At 34.4% G+C, this 26265-nt stretch overlaps 2 protein-coding genes across 4 annotated transcripts; one reads left to right on the forward strand and one right to left on the reverse strand.

Moving 5' to 3' along the window:
• Nucleotides 1-5598: 5598 nt before the first annotated feature.
• On the forward strand, nt 5599-7335 carry LOC110798630 (ethylene-responsive transcription factor ABI4). Its single transcript, XM_022003819.2, has one exon. It carries the CDS (start codon nt 5714-5716, stop codon nt 6869-6871), a length of 1158 nt encoding a protein of 385 aa, XP_021859511.2. The 5' UTR covers nt 5599-5713; the 3' UTR covers nt 6872-7335.
• An 8076-nt stretch (nt 7336-15411) lies between these two features.
• LOC110798638 (uncharacterized) lies at nt 15412-23221 on the reverse strand. 3 transcript variants are annotated; one of them, XR_002536137.2, is made up of 6 exons: nt 22901-23191; nt 22026-22120; nt 17600-17708; nt 16632-16845; nt 15825-15866; nt 15412-15707 (listed from the first exon to the last, which is right to left on the reverse strand). XR_002536137.2 is itself a non-coding variant. In XM_022003826.2 (6 exons), the coding sequence occupies exons 3-6, from the start codon at nt 17595-17597 to the stop codon at nt 15572-15574; spliced, it is 423 nt and encodes a 140-aa protein (XP_021859518.1). In that variant the 5' UTR covers nt 17598-17708; nt 22026-22120; nt 22901-23221; the 3' UTR covers nt 15412-15571. The 3 variants fall into 3 exon arrangements, 1 of the variants encoding a protein (XP_021859518.1); XM_022003826.2 differs by having other exon boundaries at nt 16628-16845; nt 17571-17708; nt 22901-23221; XR_002536138.2 differs by lacking the exon at nt 17600-17708 and having other exon boundaries at nt 22901-23157.
• Between the last annotated feature and the right edge of the window lie 3044 nt (nt 23222-26265).

Below are 26265 nucleotides of genomic sequence, written 5' to 3' on the forward strand. Positions count from 1 at the left end.
GACTTGAGCTGCATGATGACTATCTGCTTGCTAGGGTAATATGATTCCCATATCCTCCTTCTTCTTCTTCTCTTTCGGTTCGGCGTTTTTCCCTGCTCCCTTTTTGATAATTCCAAAGGGGGAAGATATTGAGAGGACAACTTGTGTTCAATTATATTTGTTTTTATACTTGGGTTTACCACCTACGCGACACATCTGTTCCTGGTTAAGTTTTTGACTCTGGATTGTCAGGTTACATATCTCATTCCTTAAGTTATTTACTCCTATCAAGTTGTAAGGTTGTCATCATCAAAAAGGGGGAAATTGTTGATTCCTGGTTTTGATGATGACAAGCTTACCTTCTACTAATAGTTCGTTTTGGAGAATGTCAGGAACAGGTTAATATCTAAGAAGAACAAATGCAAAATCGAAGCAAGCTAGGGAGCTATGAAGTAATCAAGTTCAAAGTACGTGGCAAGATTAAATCAAGGATCAAAACAAGCAAATTCTATAAGTGTCGAAAGGTATAAGACCAGCGTAATTTAGTGCAAGCTTAGTATGGGAACAGAGTATTTTGAAGAGTCCTAGTTATATCGTGAAACGAAATAAATCAGTTTTAATTTTACAAAAAAAGATAAACGTCAAAGTTTTTAAACTGATTTTACAAAACTGTTTGAAGTTATACTCTTGAATTTGAGTTAACATATAACTCTCAAAATACGAAAAGATTGATTTTACCTAAACGCGTTTGAAGTAGGATTTTCGAAAATCTATCTATTAAAAAGAGTCCTAAACTGTGTTGGATTTGAATCTAGGGTAAACACTTAGATTCTTATAAATACAACCTATGTTCTTTGCGAAACTTTTTATCAGACTTATTTACATCAACCGGAAGCTTTCAGGTATCACCCTTAAAGTCTTAATCTTTAAAAGAAGTCTGTTCCTGTTCCCATATAGAGCAGTATTTGTTACTTGGTCTTATATCGTCTGTCAGTAGTTAATTAATTCTTATACGTTTGATTAAAGTGTTGAGTTATTGTATGATAAGCCTGAGTCAGGCTTACTTGAGCAAGAGAGAAGATCTCACGAGAGATCAGTGAGTAGGAACAGTTGAGGGACTGTTTCCATAAGGGAAGGAACAAAGAGGGTTGTTCCTAGTCATCTGCAATCAGAGGCGATTGGCAGATTGTGGCCCGAGTAGATTAGGTTTGTAAAGAAACTGAGTTGTTTTGCCTAATTAGTGAAAGTGTTTAAGTCCCCAAAGGGGCCGTGGTTTTTTCCTCTCTATTGGGCCTAGAGAGTTTTCCACGCTAAATCTTGCTTGCATATTTTACTATTTCTGTTCCTAATAGTTTAATTTTTATAAATACGTAAAATATCAATTCAACCCCCCTCTTGAGGAACTCTGTAAAACTAACAATAAACTTGAGAAGTTACTCACGTAATAATTGTAGTTTTGTTATCCTATGCATACAATGATGCACATACATGCAGCAACGCTGGTTTCTGTTTCTTCAAATAATATCTCAGGCAGTGAGGCTGCTTGGTGCCCACACCATGCAAACAACAAATGCTCCAATGATGGTCCCTGGCCTACTATACCAAGATGGATAGATTGTTGCAATTATAACCCAATACCGATCAAGCTTGTAAATTTGTAATGCATCACCATTAAACTAATCCAGATACAAAGTTACCACCAATTGTATATGCTGCTCTTCGACTGATTTCATGTCTTAATCTTATATCCCATAACTCTTTTTGCGCGCGCAATTATACGTTTAGCGGGTTTGTGCTACTTAAAAGATTTTTTTATGCAATGGTTGCACTTGCACGCCGCAAAGGCTACACATACCCCGGGGGTATATGGGCCCTTACATACCCTATATATTTTTTGATTGGTTTATTATTGGTCCCGCTCCCAAATAAAATCCATCTTCCTCCAAAATGAAATTTCTTTAAGCTGATTTGGACCAATAAAAAACCAGGGTATGTTGGTCTTACATACCCTTGGGGTATGTGTATCATCTTCTCTTGCACGCACCACATGCATTACCACATTAAGTTTCCTTAGAGCATCTCCAACGGTTGTAGCTAGGGACTAGCTTGTAATTTTTAGAAATTTCAAGCTACTAGCTTGACCGTTGGAGTTCAAATGATAAATTAGCTTGGCCAAGCTAATTTGCTTGAAAAAAATTGGCCAATGAAATAATATTAAATAAAATAATATTTGAAAGATTGATTGACAAATATGATTACATTAATATCAAGCTAGTAGCTAACCATTGGGGTACCAACTAGCTAAAAAGAGAAGTAGCTTAATATATTACTCCCTCCGTTCCATAATGTTCCTTACTTTTCCATTATTCGCGGTCTTCAATTCACTACTTTGACCGTTAATAATTTTAATTTTGTATTATTAAAAAGTATAAAAAATTGATATTTAGAAAACTTATATTGAAACGAATCCAATGATATACTCTTAATCATACTGTTAATTACGGTCAAAGTTTTTAAAATTTAACCATATGAATAGTAAACATGAGGAACATTATGGAACAGAGGGAGTATGTGGCATGACAAAGCAATTTAGTAATTAGCTTACCATTAAAAATACTCTTATAGGCTAATAGGCCCTCAAGAGTCAATTGACCTTGATGGCTTGATCACGGCAAGCATTTGTTGCGCTTCTCTGGGTCAATATTGAAACGCTGCCTAGCTTTCACCATACCTGTAAGTTTGTAATGAGGTGGTAATTAGATTTACAGTGTAAACTCATAAATGATTCATCATCGATATTTTTCTTTGACTCTTTGATTGGAAATAAGTACGGAGTACTAGTATATTTCTATGGAGTAGTTTTGACTTTTGTTTATTTTCTTATTTTAAGGGTGTGTTTTATTCACCTGATTTTCACTTATTTTTTTTGAACTTATCTAAACTGAACTTATGTGAACTTATCAGAACTTATTTTAGTTATAAATTGCACATGGTCAACTATTATTTTTCCTGAACTTATCTAACTGAACTTATCGAACTTATTTTTCCTGAAATAAATGAAAATAAACCACTTTATTACATTATGTACTACGGAGTACTCGTTTATACTACTCCATTCGTTTTTTTTTGTTCTTTACATTGACCTTTTACACGTTTATTAACAACTAATTAATGTGTATTAAGATTCGTCTTTTTTTTTTTTTATTTAAACAAGGGAAACTACGTTTATTTATAATGTTTTCACTCTTTTAAAAATTGTGATATTGGAAAAATGAAAAAAAAAATTTAGGTCCCAATAGAAAAGCGTGAGAGATTAAATTACTCAATGAATTTAATTGGTTAAAATAATAATTTGACACAAATTTTGATAGAATATTAAAGCATTTATGTGATAATATAAAAGACAAAAGGTCTTGCATACATAAGGTGTACAATAAATTTATTGTACACCAACATAACTTTTTACCTAGTTTTCTCTAATTTTTACTCAGTTTCTCTAACTTTTATATTTTTAAAAATAAAAGTTGATAGATAAACATTTTAAAGGGTTAAATGAATAATTTTATACATTATTAATAATTTTGAAGAAACATTTTTATTAAATTGAAAACTTTTATCACTAAAAAATAGATACTCCCTCCGTCTCTTTTTGTTCTTTACGTTTGGTATTTTTCACGCGTTTTAACGATTAATTAATTTGCATCGAGATTCCTCAATTTTTTATTTAAACAAGATAAATTACGTTTATTTATAATGTTTTCACTTTTATCAAAATTCTAATATTGTAAAATGAGAAAATTTTAATGTCCCGATGAAAAAGTGTGAGAGATTAAATGACCTAATGAATTTAATTGGTTAAAATAATAATTGGACACAAATTTTGATAGAATACTAAGTCATTTATGTGATAATATAAAAGTAAATGTAAAGAATATTTTGAAATACCCAAAAAGGAAAACGTAAAGAACAAAAAGAGATGGAGGGAGTAACTTTTACATATATAAGGCCAGGTAACTTTTAAGCATTTCAAGTTAACTTTAACTTCGGTGTACAATATTTATCGTACACCCCATGTAAATAAGAATTTGTGTATAAAAGAAATGTAAAGAATATTTTGAGGCACCAAAAAGGAAAACGTAAAGAAGAAAAAAGAAACCGAGAAAAAGAAATGTAATATACTACCTCCGTCCCTTAATACTCACACCGGTTTGACCGGTGTGGAGTTTAAGACTTTGAATTGACTTATTAATTTAATGGTTGTTAGTTGATAGTGGGGTATTTTTTTTTTTTAATAAAGTTAGTGGAAAATGTGTAAGGGGTGAGGAGTGGTGAGTGGGGGGTGTGGGTTTTTAAATGATTTTTTGTAGGGATTAGGGGTGTAGGTGGGGTAGTAGGTAAGTGTGAGAAATAATATAATATTGGTAAATATTTCCATTTATAGAAGCGGTGCAAGTATTTAAGGGACAGCCCGAAAAGGAAAGCGGTGCGAGTATTAAGGGACGGATGGAGTATATTCGTATTGAGCCAAAATTTAACTGTCTTAATATGTCGTATTTGGTATTAAAAAAATGAAAGTTAATTAGGCCTTCGTCTCTTGATTTATAATTAGTTAAGTTCAATTTAGATTCATTCAATGAAAGAACACCGTATTAATAGTACAATGCAAAATCCAATTAACTAACACGTGTTAATTAAACAACAAGTCAAGTTTAAGAAAACTCTCATCCAAAAATGAAAAAAAAATCAAGATTGTTTGAATGTTTGCATATAAACTCTCAAGAAATACTTATTTTCTACTCATATACTCTCTCTATTTCATATTTAATGTACTTTTTCCCGTATATAAAACTTCTCCTTTGAATTTTACGCAGTCTCAAATAAACACATTTAGTCATTAACTTTTCTAAATTTATTCCATCAAAAGTCAATAATAAGATATCACCTCCTATAGTCCTATGTATAATACCAAGTACTAAAAAGAATGTATTTGTCACTACTCCGTATTAGAAATAAAGGAACAACAATGCCATCTTTCCCATAGTTGTACATGTACCCTAAACTAGAGATCAATCTCATATCCAAGATCTACAAATTACACAATAGGAGTATTTGTTAGAAGAGTTCCTCTCCAATTACTGACTTAACATGACTTAACATGACTCAAATTTAGATTAGTCGGGGCCTAAAGTAATCTTTGGATACCCTAAAACATTTGTTGAGAGTAAATTGAACTACCAAAACGAGTAGTACTACTAGTAACAAAATTTTCCAAAAAAAAAAAGCATTGGGAAGAGTCCCAAAGAAAATGATCCTCCCAAGCCCAATGACTAATGAGCTTCAGCTCATCCCTGCTCATCACTTCCTTCACTATGCAGCAATTTCTCTCTCTCTTCAGTCTTCAGTCTTCAGTCTTCAGTCTTCACACACAATAAATTTAATAATAATAATAATAATAATAATAATAATAATAATAATAATAATAATAATTAGTAATAGAGAAATGCAGATATAAATACAAAGGGTGTTTAAAGCATAAATCCCCACCGCCCTTTTCCACCATTTACAAGCATTCCACGCTTCCCATTTCCACACCCTTCACCTCCTTCACACACCCACCACTTTGCACTTCTCTAGCTACAGTCAGTCTGCACCCACCCTCCGAGGCACTCTCCACCTCCCCTTCCCACCACTGCTTCCTTTTTCTCTCTCCTCTTTTCCCAACACCAATATTATCATGCAGCAGCAGCAGCAGCAGCAGCAACATCACTTCCCTCTTTCCCAAGATTCTCCTAATAGTACTAGCAACAATTCCTCCTCTTCTTCCTCTACAACCAGTAATAACAACAACTCTTCTTCCACCACAACCACCCCTAATAGTAACAATAACAGTAATAAGCGAGGTCGGGGGAAAGGTGGTCCGGACAACAACAAGTTTCGCTACCGTGGAGTCCGACAACGGAGCTGGGGTAAATGGGTAGCCGAGATCCGAGAACCTCGTAAACGTACCCGTAAATGGTTGGGTACTTTTGCAACAGCGGAAGATGCTGCACGGGCTTATGACCGGGCTGCTATTATTTTATATGGTTCTAGGGCTCAGCTTAATTTACAACCTTCTCCTCCTCCTACTTCTGGTGGACCCACCACCGCTTCCTCCTCTTCTCGTGGCTCCTCCTCTTCTTCCTCCGGCATAACTCAAACACTACGTCCTATCCTCCCTAAGCCCGCTAATGGATTTGGTTTCAGCTTCTCCAATTTCCCTTACGGTGGATACGGTGCTGGAGCGGGGTCCACCTCGTCGTCGACATCGGTGTTGCAGTACCCGTACTACCCGAATATTGTCCACGGGCCTTCGTTGCAATGGACCGCGGCGTTTTCTCCTTCTGCATCTTTACCCTTCGTGCAACCGGCTGTAAACAATAATATGAATGATAATGATAATGATAATAATAACAATAGTACCATTGGATTGCTTAATACTAGCAATAGTACTGTCATTAGTGATAATCATGATCATGATCATCGACAACATCAATTGCAGTTGCAGGAAGAGGTGGTGGAGCACCAACCACTAGATCAAACCCAACTGCACCACCAACACCACCACCACCACCACCACCAGCAACAAAATGGTTATAATGAGGAATATCATCATAAAAGCTTTTGCGATGAGATCAGCTCGCTTGTGGGTTCAGTTGATTCAAGTTTATCTTTAGGGTCGCAAGTAATCGGGCATTCGGATCCAAGTATGATTAATCTACCCGGGTCGCCGTTAAATTGGCCGATGTCGTCGTTAGGTGGTGAATTGGAAGAATATCATCATAGTGCCAACTTTTGGGATTATGGTACTGATCATGATCCCTTCTTGTTCTTCTCCGATCATCATCAAATTTGAAGATTAATTTTGATCAAAATTTTGCATGCAACTCGATCTTCTTCTCTAAAGAGGTAATTAAGGTGTTAATTAATTAAATTAATTCCTTGGAAATCAAAGTTTGGTGGAGAATTATGGTCAACAAAAGGAGAGAAACAACATGCAAAAACTTGCACCATGTCCCAAAATATTCCTTGTGAATTCCCAAAGAGGTTGGTTGATTATGAATTGCAATTAATCCCTAATTAATTGCAATTAGAATATTTAAAAATATCACTTAATTATAATTTCATATTTATTTCTCTTTCAATTATGTATTGGGAAAGAGATTTCAAGTTTTTTTTTTTTTTTTTTTACTATTTTTGACCAATTTGCCTATGGTATAGTATTAGAACTAGTAAGTAATTAGTGGTAATAGAAATTATATGTAATAATATTTCTTTTGTTTATACTATTAGAGGAGTATTATTTATTATTTTGATTATTTTTGGATTTTAGTTCTTGGTATTCCATGGATGAAATTACCAAGAAGGGATAAATTAGGGTTAGGGTTTTGAGTTGAAGATCAATGTTGGTCTCAAAAGAGGAAGCAGGATTTTGTTGAATAAAGATATTTAATGAATATTTATTTTGATACAATTTTATCAATTTCATCAATTTATTGGCGAATCATCCATTTTCAGCATATTTTTTTTCCATCTGTTTGGCATTTTGTCACTGGGAATCCAACATAATTGTATTTAATTAATATAAATAAATGTACATCTACATGATTTGTTTGGATTAGTTTTTGGATGTTCTTGTGGTTGATCTTTGCTGATGCCTAACCTACTGTGAAATACGAATGGATGCGCGCATAAAGTGTTTTGGTAATTTATTAAGTTGATAAAAGTGAATATCGACATTCTAATTAAGATAATGATTTTGGCACACCTACGGTGAGTATAATTTTTCTACGTTCTATTCACATAGACGTGTGATAGAATCATTCTCCCAACTCCCTGTGTACTTGTTGGTATATAACTTGGTAATTTGGTACAGTGAATTAGTGATGGCTTTGTGCTCGATCAATTTCGTTTAAATTATAACATGAGGAAATAGCAGTCTTATGTCAATTGCTGTATCCCTCGTTTCTTACGATTTCCATCCTACATTCGGGTGTAGCTTTAAACTCTTTCACACTATGGCTTCGTTTGGTAGGGCGTAAAACGTTTTCATGGAAAACGATTTTTCCCTTTTCAATCATTTTACGTTGTTTGGTTGGGTAAGGGATGGAAAACCATTTTCCATGACTCCCTCAAAGGTGGAAAACCCTTTTCCATTTGAAAGTGAGGGAAACCACTTTTCCTTCTTTCCTCCTTACCTCCCTCTCCTTTCTTCCCCTCAATATTCACCATCTTCTCTCATTTTCCTTTAAGTTACCAAACAAAGGAAAACTAGTTTGGAATTGTCTTTTCCTTTGAAAAATATTTTCAATGAAAAATCATTTTACAATGAAAATGTTTTACACTCTACCAAACAGAGCCTATGTGTCTATGTCCCCTCGAAGTTACAACCGGCTATAGGATAATACAGGAACGACCGTACAAGTACTTTTAACAAACTAGTTTTTAGACCGCTCGCTAACGCGCATTTTGACTTTGATTGTGATGGACTCGTACTAAGAGCGAGCCCTAGACAAGCGGACCTAAATTTAACAGCCGTTACCCCAAATATATTGAAATCAATCGGTAAAATGAAATCAGCAAATAAGCAGAGCAATAGAAGGGAAACCCCGGCAAAAGGAACTTAGCAGAGCATATAACAATTGGACAAGAATTATATGATTCATTAACAGCTACGTGAATAAGTTAGGGTTGAATGGTGTATACCGTAGAAAGGCAACATGTTACAATATGTTATATATGTACAACAAAAAGAGAAAGAAAAGATAAGTGAAAGATCGAAAAAGAAAAAGGCAAAAAATGCAAACAATGAGGTTTGAAGCTTTAATGGCTTGCAACGCCAATATAGAGCTTCTAGATGGAAGCTTTGGTAAATATTCTCCTTAAATATTATGGATTTCTCACGCATATCACTATTGGTAAATATAGTGCTCTAAACACATGTATTTTAAATGTTTGTGATATCTGCAGAGGCTGTTTAAGCACTTTTGTTTATTCACTTCCCACAAAAGATTTTTTTTTTTTTTTAAAAGGCAGATCGAGATCGAAAATATAGTGCAATTTGGATGTCAAAACTGGTTTAATCATCCTATGATCGAAGTTCTTGCCTAGCTTATAATTTAGTTATTAAGGGCCATGAGCTATATATAAAAGCATATTTTTTATTCCTAATTTTTGGATTCACCAACCCAAAAAAAATATTCTCATACGATATTTTTATCTAAGAAGTTTGTAATTTTGTATGCATCACAAAGCATCTATAGCATAATATATGTGATCACATATATAGCGCTGCGTAGTATTTGTAGCAATTATGACCTCGGAATTTGGGGGCCCAAAGAATTGGAGTCCAATGCTATTGGGCTATGAAGCCCAATAGTCGGCTCTGGTTATGATCGATTAGGTCGATCAATAATCATGTACGGAGTAATACATACCACAATACCAATTAGGATTATTGCATAAATAATAAATTTGTTATAAATGTACTCCCTCCGTCCCGGAATACTTGACCTGTTTTCCTTATCGGGCCGTCCCTTAATACTTGACCTGTTTCTAAAAATGGAAATATTCTAACAATATTATATTATTTCTCACTCCACCCCTATTAACCCACCTACCCCTTACTCCATACAAAAAATAATTAAAAATTCAACCCCTACTCTCCCCCAACCCCACCCCTTTACACATTTCCCACTAACTACATTAAAATAATACCCCACTATCAACTACTACCTATTAAATTAAATAAGTCAATTCAAGTCCCTTAAACTCTGTGCCGGTCAAACCGGGTCGAGTATTCCGGGACGGAGGGAGTATTGTATTGTGGATGCCCATTATACCCCTAGCATCCTTATCCTATATAATACATGTATATGTACATATTATATTGATGGGAATAAGATCATAACTGCTTGTTTCTCTCTTCCCCTCTCTCCATTTCTCCCTATTTTCATAACACGTTATCAGCACCATTGCTAACCGTCGATGGATATCAAAGGAAATTGCGACTAAACAAACGAGAAAACAACAAAGAAAATCGTCACTATCGATGTAAGTAAATTCACTAAATATTAATTGATTTACATGAATTGTATGATACTATATTTGTTGAATTATAATCTGATTGTAATTTTAGTTAGTCAAATGATTTTATTTTTCATACTTTAATTTGATAAATACGGTGATTTCGTGATTTCAAATATTGCGTTGCCGGATATACTTAAACATACGTAGTAACCGTTTGTTTTATAGTTCGGATTTGCATAATGTTACGTGTTAGTTTTGGAGTTTAGAGTAATATTCTTTGGCCTGACATGTATTATCCATCATGTTTTGGAGTTTTCGGATTTGATTGTTATTTAAGTAGTTAAATACGTTTATTTTCATCATATTTTATTTGTTATCTCCGCAATCGATACATCACTGTTTGGTATTATATCGATGTTGCGTTGATCATGATGCAAAGTATTTGATGTACCATCGCAGACGGGAAATGATAAATCCAAGGAAAATTTTACTTCTGCCAAGGAAATCCACATTTTTTCATAGTTGATTTCCTTGGAATAAGTGAAATTTTTCCTTGGATTTATCACTTCCCATCGCAGATGGTTATTGTCATTAATTATAATCTGCTGTACTGCTATTCTATTATCATTATTCAAATGTTTTTATCGTCATCATTGATTTCTTTAATTCATATATTATCGATTTCGTTGCCTTTGTTGTCTTATGTTGCCTTTATTTTCATATATATATAATCAACATATAAGCGTAATCTTATTTTATTTGTTATAGAATTATCTAGTTATAATTTCGTAATACATGTTTTCCTTGAGTTTATTTTTGTATTAATTTGTGTGTGCTACTGTGAAAAGATGATTGTGTATCATGTATAGTTATTATAATTGTTTTTATTTGTTGTACATCACTCCTGAATAGAATAACTGGTTATTAAAGTCTATGAATGCCCCCTCATACATCAATGAGAATAATTATGAAGAGATGTATTTAGTGGGGAAAACAATATTTCTTACAATAATTAAGAATATAATATATGTAAAGATCAGTGGGAGATAGCTTTTTAGTTTACAAAATAGTGGTATATGGATTAAAATGATACATGGATGTTAAATGTGGTACTAGTTTTTGTTCATAAATCAATGACTCCTTTTTATGAATACGAGTATGAGTTTATGATATTGATATCATCCAGAAGATGAAGAAAGATGAATATGTTTATTGAAATTGATATGTACCACAATTGAAACGAATACTCCAGAAGAGTATAAGCTATATTTCCATAAGTTTTGTTAAATTGTCTTGCTATTACAAATGAGACACCAGTTTGTGTCGTTATATCACATCACAATATGTTCAAATTATAGTATTTTATAATTACAGTGATCACTTTGAGAAGATAACCAGCAGTTATCGAATGAAATATTTTATATGATATTATATATGTATGATGTGATAATTTAGGCCATCCGGGTTTAAGAACACCCGCCATGAGAGTTTATTGTCAAATAAAAGTTTATATGCTGACACCCCCTCATATGTTGTATATATATTCAAAGGCAAGACATATTGATGAGGTTGAGTTGTATTTCAATCGAATAGTTATAATGAATCGATTGAGAAAATAAATACAAGAGATATTAATAGCTTTGAAAACTTTTATAATGATAGGTGATATGAAGTTCACCATGATAGTAAGTGACCTGAAGTTCACCAGAATGATAGTAGGTGACTTGAATATCACCAAGAAGTTTACAAAAAATGAAATATGATAGTAAGTGACTTGTATAATGATATGATAGGTGACTTGAAGTTCACCATGATAGTAAGTGACCTGAAGTTCACCAAAAATGATAGTAAGTGACTTGTAGATCACCAAGAAGTTTACAAGTGTTTTGTGATTGATTTAAATATCGTAAATCTCTTGATTGGGGCAATCATATGTCAGCACGAAATGAGAAAATATGAAAAATATACAACTGCACAGTGTATCTACTCCCCATGATAAATGTTAATCTCCAGATGAGAACGAAAGTATGAAACATTTATTAAAATACACGCTGAAAAGTGTATTATTTAGTTGGTGAAATTTTTTATGCCCCATAATATATTGTAAATATTTTCCCAACTTAGGGGGAGACGAGCAAAAATAAGTTGGAAAAATTGAAAGATAATAAATTGATCCCCATATGAGAAAGTGTACATGCCAATTTTATGTCCTCGAAGTATGTTTGGACATAAATATCTATGACTTAATTATGTTAAGTTTTACAATGTCTAGAGACATAAAGGTATATGATAGTCATAGTGCTCGATGTTACATATATTAAGTGTTGAGAATTATATATCTTGTCAATATTTATTTAAATATATACACCTGAAGTGTAGATTATATATATGATTCCAACATAGTGATTATATGAAAAGGATGGCAAGATAATGCAGTTGATGATGTTTTTGAAAAGAAAGAAAACACTATTAATTATATTATGTATGAAATACCCTTGAAGTGGTATAGATATCTGAACTATAATAGATGGCCCATGAGAAAATATGAATGGTAACTATTGAATAATTATTCAGATATCATTGATGAATAGCATGCAAAGTATATGTTGAAGAATTTTGATGATACCGGTATATGATGGAATCGAAATATAATGCATATGCGAGAAATAATGGATTGAGTAGGGGATTATAAATTTATGTCTATTTCGATGTAGACATCATTATAATGATCAAATGAGCTCATGGACCTGAAGTCCAACAAGATATGGATTTGAAATATCCACACTGTACAGTGTTTTGCATTTTGAGTCTTACATTCATATACATGTGTAGTTAATAGGTAAATGCATCATTCATCATACATTTAGTTTGTTTTTATGTTTTATCATGGTATGATGTAGATTATCCAGTTATAATTTCATATTGCATGTTTCAAAACTATTATGATGTCGTATATGAATATGCATCCAAAAAATGGTAAGACGGATTTGCAACTTTGTGAATATTATAAGATGAGATTCTTACTCCAATGGGCGAATAGTTGCGAAAGAAGTATATATATATAATGTTGATTTAACATGTTATGAATCATGCAAATAAGAAAAGTTCCTGAAGAACTTATACATGATGTTCTTAAACATCTAGCCTTTTAAGTTTTACATATGAATGTCATAACTTTGATAAAATATTATCTAAACTCTTCAAGAGTGTTTTTGAATTATCGTCTCAACCAGTAGTTTGAGTACTTGAGAATTATGAAATATACATATTAGTTTATTCATGAAAGAATTCTTGTACTAATATAAGTTGATTCATAACATAAGATAAGAGTATGTAATTTCCTTACAATGAGTTTTATTTCATGGTCCAGGAGAACCATAAATAATGGTATCAGTTATATTATACCTACTAGTTGGGTGATGATATTGTTAACTATCATCTATTGCCATGAAAGTATGACTAGAGAAATTTTGATCAAGATTATTGATTACTAATACTTATGACCTCCAGAAGAAAGTTTATATATGTCCAATATGAAAGGATACATTTTGTGATATTATATGCAAGAATATATATTTATTTCAGGTATTGTTTTCAAAAGTTTGGTGATATAAATACTCACATAGTGCATACAAGTGAAGATTTGAAAACTCAAGTCAAATGGTGGAGAATCAAATTTCAAGGAGCTACATGTTGATACATTTGAAAAGTTATCAACAATATTATATTCATTGAACTTGAAGATCTTAAGTGATGTATTCATCAGGGGGAGAAAATACGCGTTGCACTCTTTTTCCCTTAACCATGGTTTTGTCCCATTGGGTTTTCCTGGTAAGGTTTTTAACGAGGCAACATCCCAAAAGTATTATGATGAGTGTTGTACTCTTTTCCTTCACTAAGTTGTTATCCCACAGGGTTTTCTTAGTAAAGTTTTTAATGAGGCATCATTCCATGTATATTACAGGGTCATTGTATTATTTTAGATAATGGACATCCAAGGGGGAGTGTTATAAATGTATTGTATTGTGGATGCCCATTATACCACTAGCATCCTTATCCTATATAATACATGTATATGTACATATTATATTGATGGGAATAAGATCATAACTGCTTGTTTCTCTCTTCCCCTCTCTCCATTTCTCCCTATTTTCATAACAAAATTAGAATTATTGCATAAATAATATTGTGTAATCTGTATAAAGGTAACTTACCTTCTGAGCTCATTCAATGAACGAGTAATTATATAGTGATTGTTAAGCGGTCTTTTAAAGTGCTAATTTTATTGAGGGATTGTGATTTCAGTGGGTTGAAAGTTGAAAAAAAATAAACAAATTAGATGGTGGATTAATATCGAGTGTTTTTTTTTTTTGATAAGTTGGGGATTTTATTTCGAAGCTTTTAAAGCTTTTCAAACAGCCTCATTACATTATGCAAACAAAAAGTGAACTGGATTGGCAGCAGTCCCCAACAAATTGGGTTACATCCATGCAATGAACTCGACGTCCCTTACCAATCCTTTCTTTGCCAAAGAGTCTGCCACCATATTTGCACTTCTTCCTTTACAGGTGATTGACAAATTCAACCATTATTTTCGTGCATTACGGATATAATTCAGTTGGAAGTTTAGATTCCATGGGCCTCCCTATTCGTCATTACACCATTTGACAGCATTCACATAGTCAGACTCTACTAATATTGGTTGAGCTTTGATGGCCTCATTTGAGAAATCTGAACGGCTCAGTAGATGGCAAGTACCTCTGCACCATTGATTTCGATTGGAGGGATGGGGCTTGAGAACATGTATTTAAAGAGGCCACAACTACCCCGCAGGACACCTCCAATGGAGACATTTGAAAGGAGGGTAAAAATGATGCATCAACATTTCATTTGAGGTGGCCCAACATTGGTGGATTCCATGATAATTGGACTGCAGGTGGACGATACTATTACAAAAATAGGAATATAGAGCTGTTGAAATAGACTTTATAAAGCGCCTTAAAGGCGCTCTTCTGCTCTTCAATGCTTTATAAAGTTTATAAAGCGGTTGGAACAGACGCTTTATAGTCTGATCATATGTGACGGTGGTTTGAGAAAGACGATCTATATACCCTTTCTAAAATCAACAAATGGAGAAGGAATAGAGCGCTTATCATATGTAACTGTTAAACAAACATAAAAATACGTAACGGTTATTGTAGATAGGCGCTTTATATACTACCCCATTTCCATCAGCATACAGAGCGCCTGTTATAGGCCACCGTTCTATACCTTGCTTCTTTTTTTTAAAATAAATAATTTATAATAGGAACTAATAAATAAATTTTGTATATTCCGGTAATACAATAAAATTAAATAAAAAGTCAATCAATCTCCAATTTCCAATACCATCTGTTATTAATACTTAATTCTTTAAAATTACAATCATCGAAATTTTACTAAGTAACAAACTTACAACAAAGAATTAAAATAAACGAATAAAAGTAGAGTATACAACTACCACGAACTATTTAGAATTTAAAAAAATCTATGGCACACCCCCTACCTGACCTACACCCAGAATATCATCACCTTCACAACGACCAGTAGAAACATCCAATGCATATTCTCGAAAGAACAATCTTGTTCGTGGTTTCTCAAGTAGTATTTCTGCAAATATTGGGCTGATCAACCATAACCGTCAGTCATATTTATATTCGCAATAATCTTGTGTAAAAATATGAAGTATGAAACAAATACAAAAAGTTCAGAAAGAGGCCTAAATGAGTTAAAAAGCATACTTGTTAGTGGCTGCTCCATTCCAAGTTATGACGAGTCCCATTCTAGAAAAAAGCACGATTCATTAGAGCGGCGTTCTCTCAAAATCAGTATATTTAGTAAAAAAATATTATGCAGCAAAGAGGATTATCGATTGCTATAACTTAAAACTAGAAATAACAACAAAATCAATGGCCTCCTTCCCAGTAAAACCAATAACTTCCAATAATTGTCTCCCCATATTATCTTCATTTTTTAATTAAGGGCTGCCAATAGGAGAAGAAGACGATTCCAATCAATAATCAACCGAAAACGAATCCGAAGCTCAAACAATTAGCTCACAGATTTCCAAAACACAAAACCTAGAACGGAGGTTTGCAAAATCAATGTGAAGATCATGATCCCTGTACCTTCCTGAATCTCCTATAGTGCCATTGTTCTAAAGGGTAGGCCAACTCTGAGACATTTTAAGATCCTAAGCTATAAACCAAATTCTGCAACCCACAACAAAAAGTGGTTGATGGTGATGTACTAAAAATGTCTCTATCTCTTGTTTCCCTTTGCAGGTTCTAGAGAAGATTAGATAGACCAAAAAGGTAAAATCTGCAATATATGGCCAAAAAAGAAGAAAAAAATAACTTCACCAGTAAAGTCTCAAACCTCCTACTGTAACTAAAATGCATTCTAGCTGATTTAAGTGAAATGCTATCTTTACTCACCCAAAAAAAGATTATGAAATGCTTTCTTTTTACTCAAAACAAGTATTTCAGCGTTGTCGCCTAGAGGAAAAAATGCTGCAAACAACAAAATGTTATGTAGTACTTACTTACCAAGCCAGTCCTTCAGGAACAGCAAGTGTTCAGAAGAATCCACAAGTTGATCCAACAAGTCCACTTCTGCAGGAGTGAAGGTCGAAGCAGCTCCATGTTTCTTCAACATGGACATCATTGCAGCATAACCATCACAGTTACATGGGTTGTAGAACCCTGTTGTTAGTTCAGCTGCATGACTATCAGTCTTGTACCACCAAAGTACCCTTGATAGCTGCTCAGAAATCAGAGCTAGAACATCAATTTAATAAAAAGGTCTAAAGTTTAAGATTAAGATCAACTTTAGGGCTAGAACATCAACTTTAAGATTAAGATCAAAGTCTGACACATGCTTTCTGAATGTGCAAACTCTTTTTGCTCGTCCTTTTGGTAACTTTACATACAACATCAACAGCTGAAACCAGCCTCCAACTAGAACTAGAATTAGTGATGTTGGTCAGAGGAGACAAGTTAAAAATTGGATGCCGGAAAAAAAAAACTATTATTTGGGTGACTTGGTTACAGTGAAGATTCCATAGACTACCAGTAAAGCATTTTCACCAAACATATATAGAGGCTAATAATATCAAGAGCCAGGCAACCAGAAACACCCTGACTAGTAGGCAACCAAAATACGGAGCCTTATTAGAGTTATTACCACTAACAACTGTAATCAAAACTAGTTTGTTCTTTAAAATGTCAACTATCAACTATAACACAAAGAATATCACACAATTATACAACCAACAACTTTTATTCCTCTCTTTTCTTTGAGATGGTAATTGGTGAGGCCTTCTCATTTTTAAATATTTAGACGAGCAAAAAACAACTATGACTATGTTGTTTTTTGTTCTTTTATTTTATGGTAAAAGAAGGATGATACCAATTGTTTACCTGGAACAATATTAACAAAGGATAGCATACTCATGTACATAAATTATCCAAGCAACCAAAACTTACACGTGCATGAGAAGTAACGAATAACATACTTTGTGAGATGTTCAAATTACTCCCGGGAACATAATAGAAACACCATCAGAACTCGAACAAATTACTGAGTCTGTATCACAACAGTGTGACTTGGATAAAAAGGTATGGCTGCAAAATCATAATTAGCAATTAATTTAGCAGGAGAATTGTAATACCTCGTATTTTTCTGTATTTTATAAATATATTTTATTATATTTATAAAGTATTTTTATGATTTTTAGAATTTAAAACGCATTTAAATGTTATTTAAATGTATTTTATTTTACTAGAATATTAAACGAATTTATTATTTAATGTTGGGAATTTAATTGGGTTTCAAAAGTCAAATGATTTTAAATGAATCTAGCCCATCCAATTTCAAGTTCAAGTCCAAACAAATTAAACAAGCCCATCCTATGTTTAATGAAGCCCGAAAGGGAATCCTAAAGCCTAGCCCATCTTTGAGTTTCCTAAGTCTATAAATATAGGTGCTCACCCTCAAAATCGCTCCCTATTATTCATTAAACCTAAAAACAAAACCCTAACCCTAAATTCTTCTTTCTTTCGTCGAACTTATGTTTGGCCGTTTTTCTCCTACTTCCGTTCGTTTTCAGAAAAAGGTTTCTTCTTCAAAGTTGTAGATCTCGAAAAGTTCGTGAACTTTGCCTCAAGAATCGATCAATGCCGAGTTGTAGATTAAAAGTTATGAGCGTTCTAAAATCCTGCTGCAGTAATTTTCTCCCCCTTGCTCCCTCGCGCAGCGCTCGCCCTTCCCCTTGCGCGCTGCTGCTGTGTGCTATTGTTGTTGCTGTGTGCGCTGCTCTCGCCCAGCCACACGCCCCTCACCTCACTCTCTTGCTCGCCCTCTTGTCCCGCGCGCCAGCTGCTGCTGCTGTGTCTGCCTTCGATCCTGCCCGCGCGCGCACACACGAAACGTGTGTGTTGTTTTTGTTCGTTGTTCAATCTTTTTCGCCCAATCACTTAAATTCGTGGTTGTTATGTGCTATAGGCCGGATTGGTATAATTCTCTTCTTCCTTGCCTATTCTACTTCAATTCCGTATTTTAAATTATATTAATATTATTGGTTTTGTTTAATTAAAATGCTGGGATCGGTTATGAACACCGAATTTTGAGGATTTGTATGTTTGAATTATTGAAGGATGTTTTGAATTGAAATATTATAATTTTCAGATTCGAAGTATATATTAAAGCTTCAATTTTTATTAGTTTTAATGGTTTTAATTACAAACTATGATTGGAGTTTTAATCTAAGCCTTATGGGTGATTGATTAGCATAATTAGATGATGAATTTAATTATGATAATCAATTATATTTTTCAGAATATTATAAAGACTTAAAACGTCGATTTTTAATGGTTTTACGCATGAAAATAAATTAATTTCATGCTAGGGTTTTAAACGATTGATTGAGACGATTATTTTATTAATGAACGATTAAGTTCTAATTAATTCAAGTGTTTTAAAACTAAACAAAGTTGCTGGAAATTTAGTAAACATGGATAATAATTAAGTTTCTCCATTGTGTTTATAGGAGTTGATTTCTAGTAAGTTGTGATTCGCACAGTGGCCCCCGTACTTAGGTATTCCAGGTACGTACAAGTCTAGGGCAACCACATTAATTGTCAAGGGACATTACATGATTGTTTACGGATGTGAATTGTATTACGTGAACTTGGTGAATTCATAGTTGATTTGGTGGACGATCATGTGAATTATTATTGTTAGAATTATTGATTTGTTGATTGAACAAGCATCTTGGGATTATTATGAGTATGGATTTCATTGTCAATCATGTTGTTCAATATTTATGCATGTATGGTTTGTTTCACATGCAAGGAATGGATTATTTATTTGTATGCTATTGTACGGGATGTCTAGCATACTTTGAGCCAATTATTCGTACTTCGTTGTACTATTTATTTTACCACATGTGAAGGGTTAGCTCACGTAAGCCACCGCACATGTAGGGTTCAGTTGGGAATATTATATGAAATGAATTAGAATTTGTCGTGCAAGGGCACAACCCTCATGTTAATGCGCATGATGTGGAATCTCACTTTGGTGAGGAGGACATGGTAGTAATTTCACAAGAGTCTTGCTTGGTTGATCACAAGTCTTAAAGCATTAAAATAAGATTGTTTTGGTTTTGAATGAATGTACATTGTTGAGTCTTGAATTCACCTTTAATAAAATATTAATAAACGTAAAGTGCAACCAAAACAAGCTTCAAAACTCTTGGAACGTATATAACTTGAGTATGAACAATGGGGGGAGTCTTGCCGGAAAGCTCGTACTCCTACTAATGATACAAGACGTTGTTTCATTTATATTATGCGCAAGAATTCCGTCGGTATGGCCCGACACTCGGTATGGCCCGATTTTATTATTATATATTTGGTGTATGGTTGGCTCCCATCACCTTTCCTTTATGGAATATTTCTTTGGCCCGTTCGAAGCTTATTCTAATTATATTGTGAGTCAAGAGTCGAGTCTTGTATTCATGATTTGTTTGATTTATTGAATGGCCGTTGCATGTTGATTAGTACTTAGTAAGTGATGCATGTTTTTAGTTTTGTTCACTCTATTCTTGTAAGTACTCAGCTTTTGCTGACTACGTGCTTTGTGTTTGATCTATCATTTGCACTTGCATTGATGGGGAGTAGAATAATATAGCAGGTTGGTAGATCAAAGTACGATCGAAATCATGTGGCTTGAGATGATTGAGAGAGTTGCATCTTTCGTACTTTAAAACTATTTTATCTATACTTTAATTATGTTTGAAATTGTTGAACTTTTTATACTTTGGTTTAATTGTAGGAGGTCTCGATATTTATTAATTATGTTTTCAAAAGTTAGTTGACATTAAATTCCGCTGCGTAATTCTGGTAATAGCCTTAACCGTTATCACGGTGGCGGTAATGCTTTAGTAATTCCTTTATTTTAAGTTGGAAAATGATTTAAGCAAGGAATTATTAGGGTGTTACAAAAATAGCTAGAGTGGTCCTGACAAAAAAAACAATTGCAAAACATTTAGCATCAAAGACATGATCCAAAAGGATGGAATTGACTACATAATTTTTGAATACATAGTGTATTTATATTTTAAAGATCTCCCCTTAAATCCAAACTCCAAAGTTAACATTTCAAATTCAAGTTTGCAGGTCTATCTCTTTTTCTTACGTCCACTATCAACATCTACAAATTCTAATGAAGGTCAACTCGCCACATCTAACTTTGCCTCCCCTTTCACTAATGTGTGATTCATATAGGAAATGTGTCCAAGTTTATAGGGTCAAATATCAGATTAAATTGAAATCGTTGTCAGGGAATGAGAAGGCACTCAAAAATTATTCAACTTTATACATAGTGGCATAATATCACTACTTCTACCAGATCTACTTACTGCTCCTTTTGATAGGAAGGATGAATCATGGTAATAAAAACATGTAATCTGTAATTTTATAAGTTAAACTCCATCTTAATTCTCAATGGTATGTATACATATTACATGGTACCTAGTAATACAATTTCATCTCCAAAGTCCAAAAATGTGTTATTTTTCATAAATTTCCTTTACCAGTATTACCACTCCATGTCATAAAAGTAACAATGAAAATTTATGAAGAAAAATAGATATTTGGAGAGGAAGGGAAGTAGATAAAACAGCAAAACACTAAAAACATGAATAGTTATAATCAGTTGCTTTTACGCAAAACGGATTAGCTACTCAGGCATATTATTATTATCTTGAATTAAAGCTGAGTATTGAGAATAGCTTAAAATGGGACTCGTGTCAAGTGGAGTTGATTCTTCCACAGCCATGCCCACACTAGAGTGACTGAGTGATGCTACAAATAAGAAAGTTGTCCGTTTAATTTGGTTTAAACTGTATAACTAAAATGCAGAAAAACAGGGACTATACATGGGAAAACAGGTCACTTTTACTCTCTTTTTTTAATTAATTTCCATCTGCATTTCTGATGAGGTGCCGCCATTTCATAAATTAAATACACACTGGATCAATAGCTAATTTGAAGTTTCAACGCTATCTGGTGTCACAGTCCCAGTCTACGATGTAACCATAGACTTTGGCATATGACTTTCCTTCCAAATTAACATCTAATTCATTACCATTACCTTCATTTATTCCCACATACCAAATGTGCCCTATGCAAACAGATTTCATACATTTCAAAACATCATTTTCTACTTATACTGTTAAATTACCTAAAAACAATATCAAGCCAATGTGAATATCCCAATTTGATGAACTCGTGTAGTAAAGACCACTTTCGAAATGGAGAGTTCATCAGGATTGAGGGTTAGAGGCAGTAATGAAAAGGAAAATAAAGCATAATTAACACAATTAAAAGCTAGTCTTAAACAAGAATATGGCAGAAGAATTAGCAGCTTAGACTCATTACCTCATGAAGAAACTCATCAGGCAGAGTGTGATGAATAATTGCATGTTCAATAGAAGGCTTGTGCGCTATATTTTACAATCTCTATACTCTGGCTCCTAGTAAGCAAGAAAAATAGGTAAGTTATTTTCCCGCACACAAATGAAGGTAAAAGACGGTGTTCGAATTCAAACATAACTAATTCTCATTGTAGCAACCAAATTCAACCTCCCGAAACAAATAAATTCGAGCAAACAACCAACTCCCCTTCATTATAGCTACCATAGGTCAATATTTGCACTCTAAAGTGCCTCACAAAGATCTTGAACTACTACACATCATCAACCGATTCAAAAAGAATACTGAAAACCGGAGACGCAACACAAATTTAGCACAAATCCACCCAGTGTAGTTCTATCCTAACTTGTCCACTTCCCTAAACCCAATTCACAGAATGAGAAAACAAACCAACACACACATTTAACAATTTGTTGCATGATTAAAAATAATGAACAAATTGATGAAAATTAATATATCTTATCTTCATCCAACAATCCAACAAAGGAAGATGGAGAAGAATCTCATATGGCTCAGTATCAGCAGCCATGACTACAACTCAGCAATAACACTGTACAGAGTTTTCGTTGCTACAATTCCAAATAATACCGATTAAAAATCAACAAAATCGGAAAACACATTTAATTCAAAACCCACAAAAATACCTATTAATTGAAGGTTATGAAAAATTTCGAACCTTCATTAGCACCCTTTTTAAGTATTTAGAGTTTACACAATTACATACTTACATTGCAAGTTGGTTATAACAATATTCATAATCTTGGGTATCAAGGGTTATTAGTTGAAGGATAAATATGCAGAACAAAATTGAAGATACCAACCTTGAAATTCGGAGTGGTGGAGAGTCGTTCGGCATTCAGCGTCCAGCGGAGGTTGAAAAGAAGCGGTGCGCGGCGGTACCACAGTACGGCGGTACGGTGGGGAGATCGGTAGTAGTGGGTGGTTTTGGTTTTGGTTTTGGTTTCGTGGGAGATGATTTTGGGGTTTTGTTTTGTGGGAAAACCCTCCAGTGACACGAGTAGTTTTTTTTTTTGTTGTTGTTTTGTTTATATACGACTAGGTGATGTTTATGCATTTAATATTTTTAATTTTTTTTTTTTTTATTATGGTCAAAAATACGAAACTGTGAAGTGTGGCGAGCGCTCTATATTCTTTTTCCAACATAACACCCATGAGGGAAAGGCTATCTATATTGTCCTAGGATACGCCTAATACACTTAACCGTTCTCTTTTCAGTGTTACTTATTCCAACTTTTGTAGTAGTATTCACACCAACTACGCCATTGGAGGCATCCCATAAGAGACAAGATAGGTTTCTGATGATTTGTTCGCTTGACTATGGGAAAGGGTCCCCCCACCCCTTAATCCACCAACTAAGTCGAAGGAGAACAAGCTAGGTCTTGTAATTTATGTAATGACATTGATGAGTTTTGGAAAATTCTGTTGTTTCTTTCCTTCCTCAAGGACCATAGGATGACGAAAAAACTTACAGTCCAGACTTTCTTGAAAAAAGGGTTGCCAACCCAACATTTTCGTTGCAAGAAAGTGTCTTTCAAAGTGAGAGGGAAGGCCCAGTTGACACCCCATATGGATAGCCACCACCCCCATAGAGACCGAGCTAAGTTTCTGGAGAGGATGCACGATGACTCGGGTTGGGGAATGATTCCGATGCGGGAAAACTTATCCCTTGTGTTAAGTTTCTCAAGTAGCGTTATCCATGTGAAAATATCAATGCGGTGGGGAATAAGCACCCTCCATACCCCATTAACAGCACTACATTGCCCTGGGGAGGCTGCCATGGCGAGCTCAAAGCAAAATGATTTAATGGAAAAACCCTAGACGTATTCGTAGTCCAAACAGGTTGATCAACGCGGCCAGGTGCAAGGCAAACTCGGTTGAGGAGGAGTAGCATGGATGCATGTTCTGAAGAGTGTCTAGGCCCAAAAGATCGATGCCATGATAAGGCCCATCGCCAAATATTACCATCCCAAAATCCCAAGGATGCAACTGATGCATTTGGTTTAGCCCTGATGGAGAATAGCCTTGTGAACTCAAGTTTGAGGGATCGTTCACCCACCCACATGTCATGCCAGAAGAGTGTATTCGTGCCATCATCAACTCGTGTTCGTGATTTAGCAGTTGCCAGCATCTTGACATTTGGGTTGTTCAGAATTTGGGCCATATATTCCTCCATGGTCCCCCTAGGGACGGAATTGAGAGATCACTTAACGTGAAGGAGGGTGAGTATCCATACTTTGTTTGCACTACTTGTCGCCACAACGCATTAGGTTCGTTGGAGAACCGCCACACCCACTTGAAAAGAAGACCTAGATAGAGATGGAGGAGATTGGCTACTCCAAGCCCACTGATTTTTGTAGGCCTTCCAATTATGTCCCATGAGATCGGGGCTAGTGGCCTCTAGTCTAACTGCCCGCTCCAAAGGAAGCGTCGTTGGATTTTGATAATCTTTTCGACGAGCCTTTTGAAATAGGGTATAATGACGTGTAATATAATGGCAAACTAGTGAGGGAGGCTTTGATCAGTGTAGTGCGGCCACCATTTGATAATAAGTTCTCTATCGACCCACTAAACAAGCTTGGTTGAGTATTCGCATATGAGTCCAATTTTGTAGGGGAAACTTTTATTGTCTCATTTATGACTAACTAGTTCTTGGATCGTGCGCTAGCGCGCACGATCCCCCTAGGTATACAAAATTATTTTTGTAAAAATGTTACTTAAAAGCTAGGAACTTACAATTTATTGTAAATGCTAGAAATGATATGTTAAAGTTAGATGTTGGATTTACATGTAACAGGAAATAGAAACCATATGCGTTTTAATTGATAGTTCGAAGGTACAATATATAGGAAATTATACCCAAAGAAAACAATACATCTTGTATAGCAATGGAAGGGTGAAACCGTAAATGCTCTATTGTTAAGAATAAGACAAAATAAAACAGAGAAGGAAATGAGGGGCATGTACGTAAATGCACTATTGGGTGAATAGTAATCAAAGTATGAAGCTTTATAAGTGTTAGGATTCATTTTGAAGGGGAACCACTATGGCTTTATGGGCTTATATATGGCTATATGCATTTGACAGTCTTTCAAAATTCATGCTTGGTAGCGGTTCCTGTAATTAATTATTAATATATAGATACCTATCTACGCATCTATGCGTGCATACTAGATAAAACGACGTCATTTCTGGATTAAAGACCACCTCCATCATAATATCACCCATAAATTCAGCATATACCCATTTTCTCTCTCCTCTAACCTCTCACCATCTTCTCTCTCATCAACTCCATTTTCTCTCTCCATTTTTTTTACTGATATGGCAAATCACCGGCGGCGCCACCACCACCTCCATCATAATATCACCAGCTACATTGATTTTCTTGGTGGTTTCTCCCAGCAATTACCTCCATCGTCGGCGTTATGTTTCTATGTTTCTTCGTCCTTTCCTTTTTCGTTCCTCGTCCTTCTCGCCTCCTTCACCGTGGTCGCACTCGCAGCTAGCTCATCCTCCTCATCTGTAATCTCTCTTTCTCTCTCCTTCTCCAAAACTGCGATTGCAATTTGTTGAGTTTTTGCTAAAATTAATTAGTGGTTTTTGTAATTATTTGTCGGAGTTTGGATCTCTTCCGTTCCGGTTAGAACATTTGTTGCTCTCTCGATCTTTTCAGAGAGCAAGGAACACGAGATTGACGGAGCTGAGCTAACGAATATGATTTGATATTGATTTAGGTCAGATGTTCTTGAGCTTCTGGAGCTGATTCATCGTCGGCGATTTATAAATCTCATAGATGCGTGAATTACCTCAGGAAGCACAATTTTAGTTTTTTAAAGAAGCCAAAAAAGATGATGCAGAGGATGCAATGATCTAATTTTGCGTTCAGTTGCTTTATGGTTCGTGCTCAAGTACACATGGTACATTTCATCCCTTTGTGTTTTCATTTCCTTTTCATTACTATTGTAATGTGGCTAATAGAAGAAAAAAAATGTGGATTGTCCTTTTTTATGGTTTGTGCCTGTCAGAAATTGTTGAATGGTAATTGTCATGTACTCTATGAATTTTGATATTAACAAATGTTACAATAACATAATATATCCCGGTTAATGTTCACGAATAAGAACCTTTTTTGTGTGATGTTCAATTTCTCAGAACTTATGTTCAACTT

Source organism: Spinacia oleracea, chromosome 1, assembly GCF_020520425.1.
Source record: "Spinacia oleracea cultivar Varoflay chromosome 1, BTI_SOV_V1, whole genome shotgun sequence".
NCBI classification, from domain to species: domain Eukaryota; kingdom Viridiplantae; phylum Streptophyta; class Magnoliopsida; order Caryophyllales; family Amaranthaceae; genus Spinacia; species Spinacia oleracea.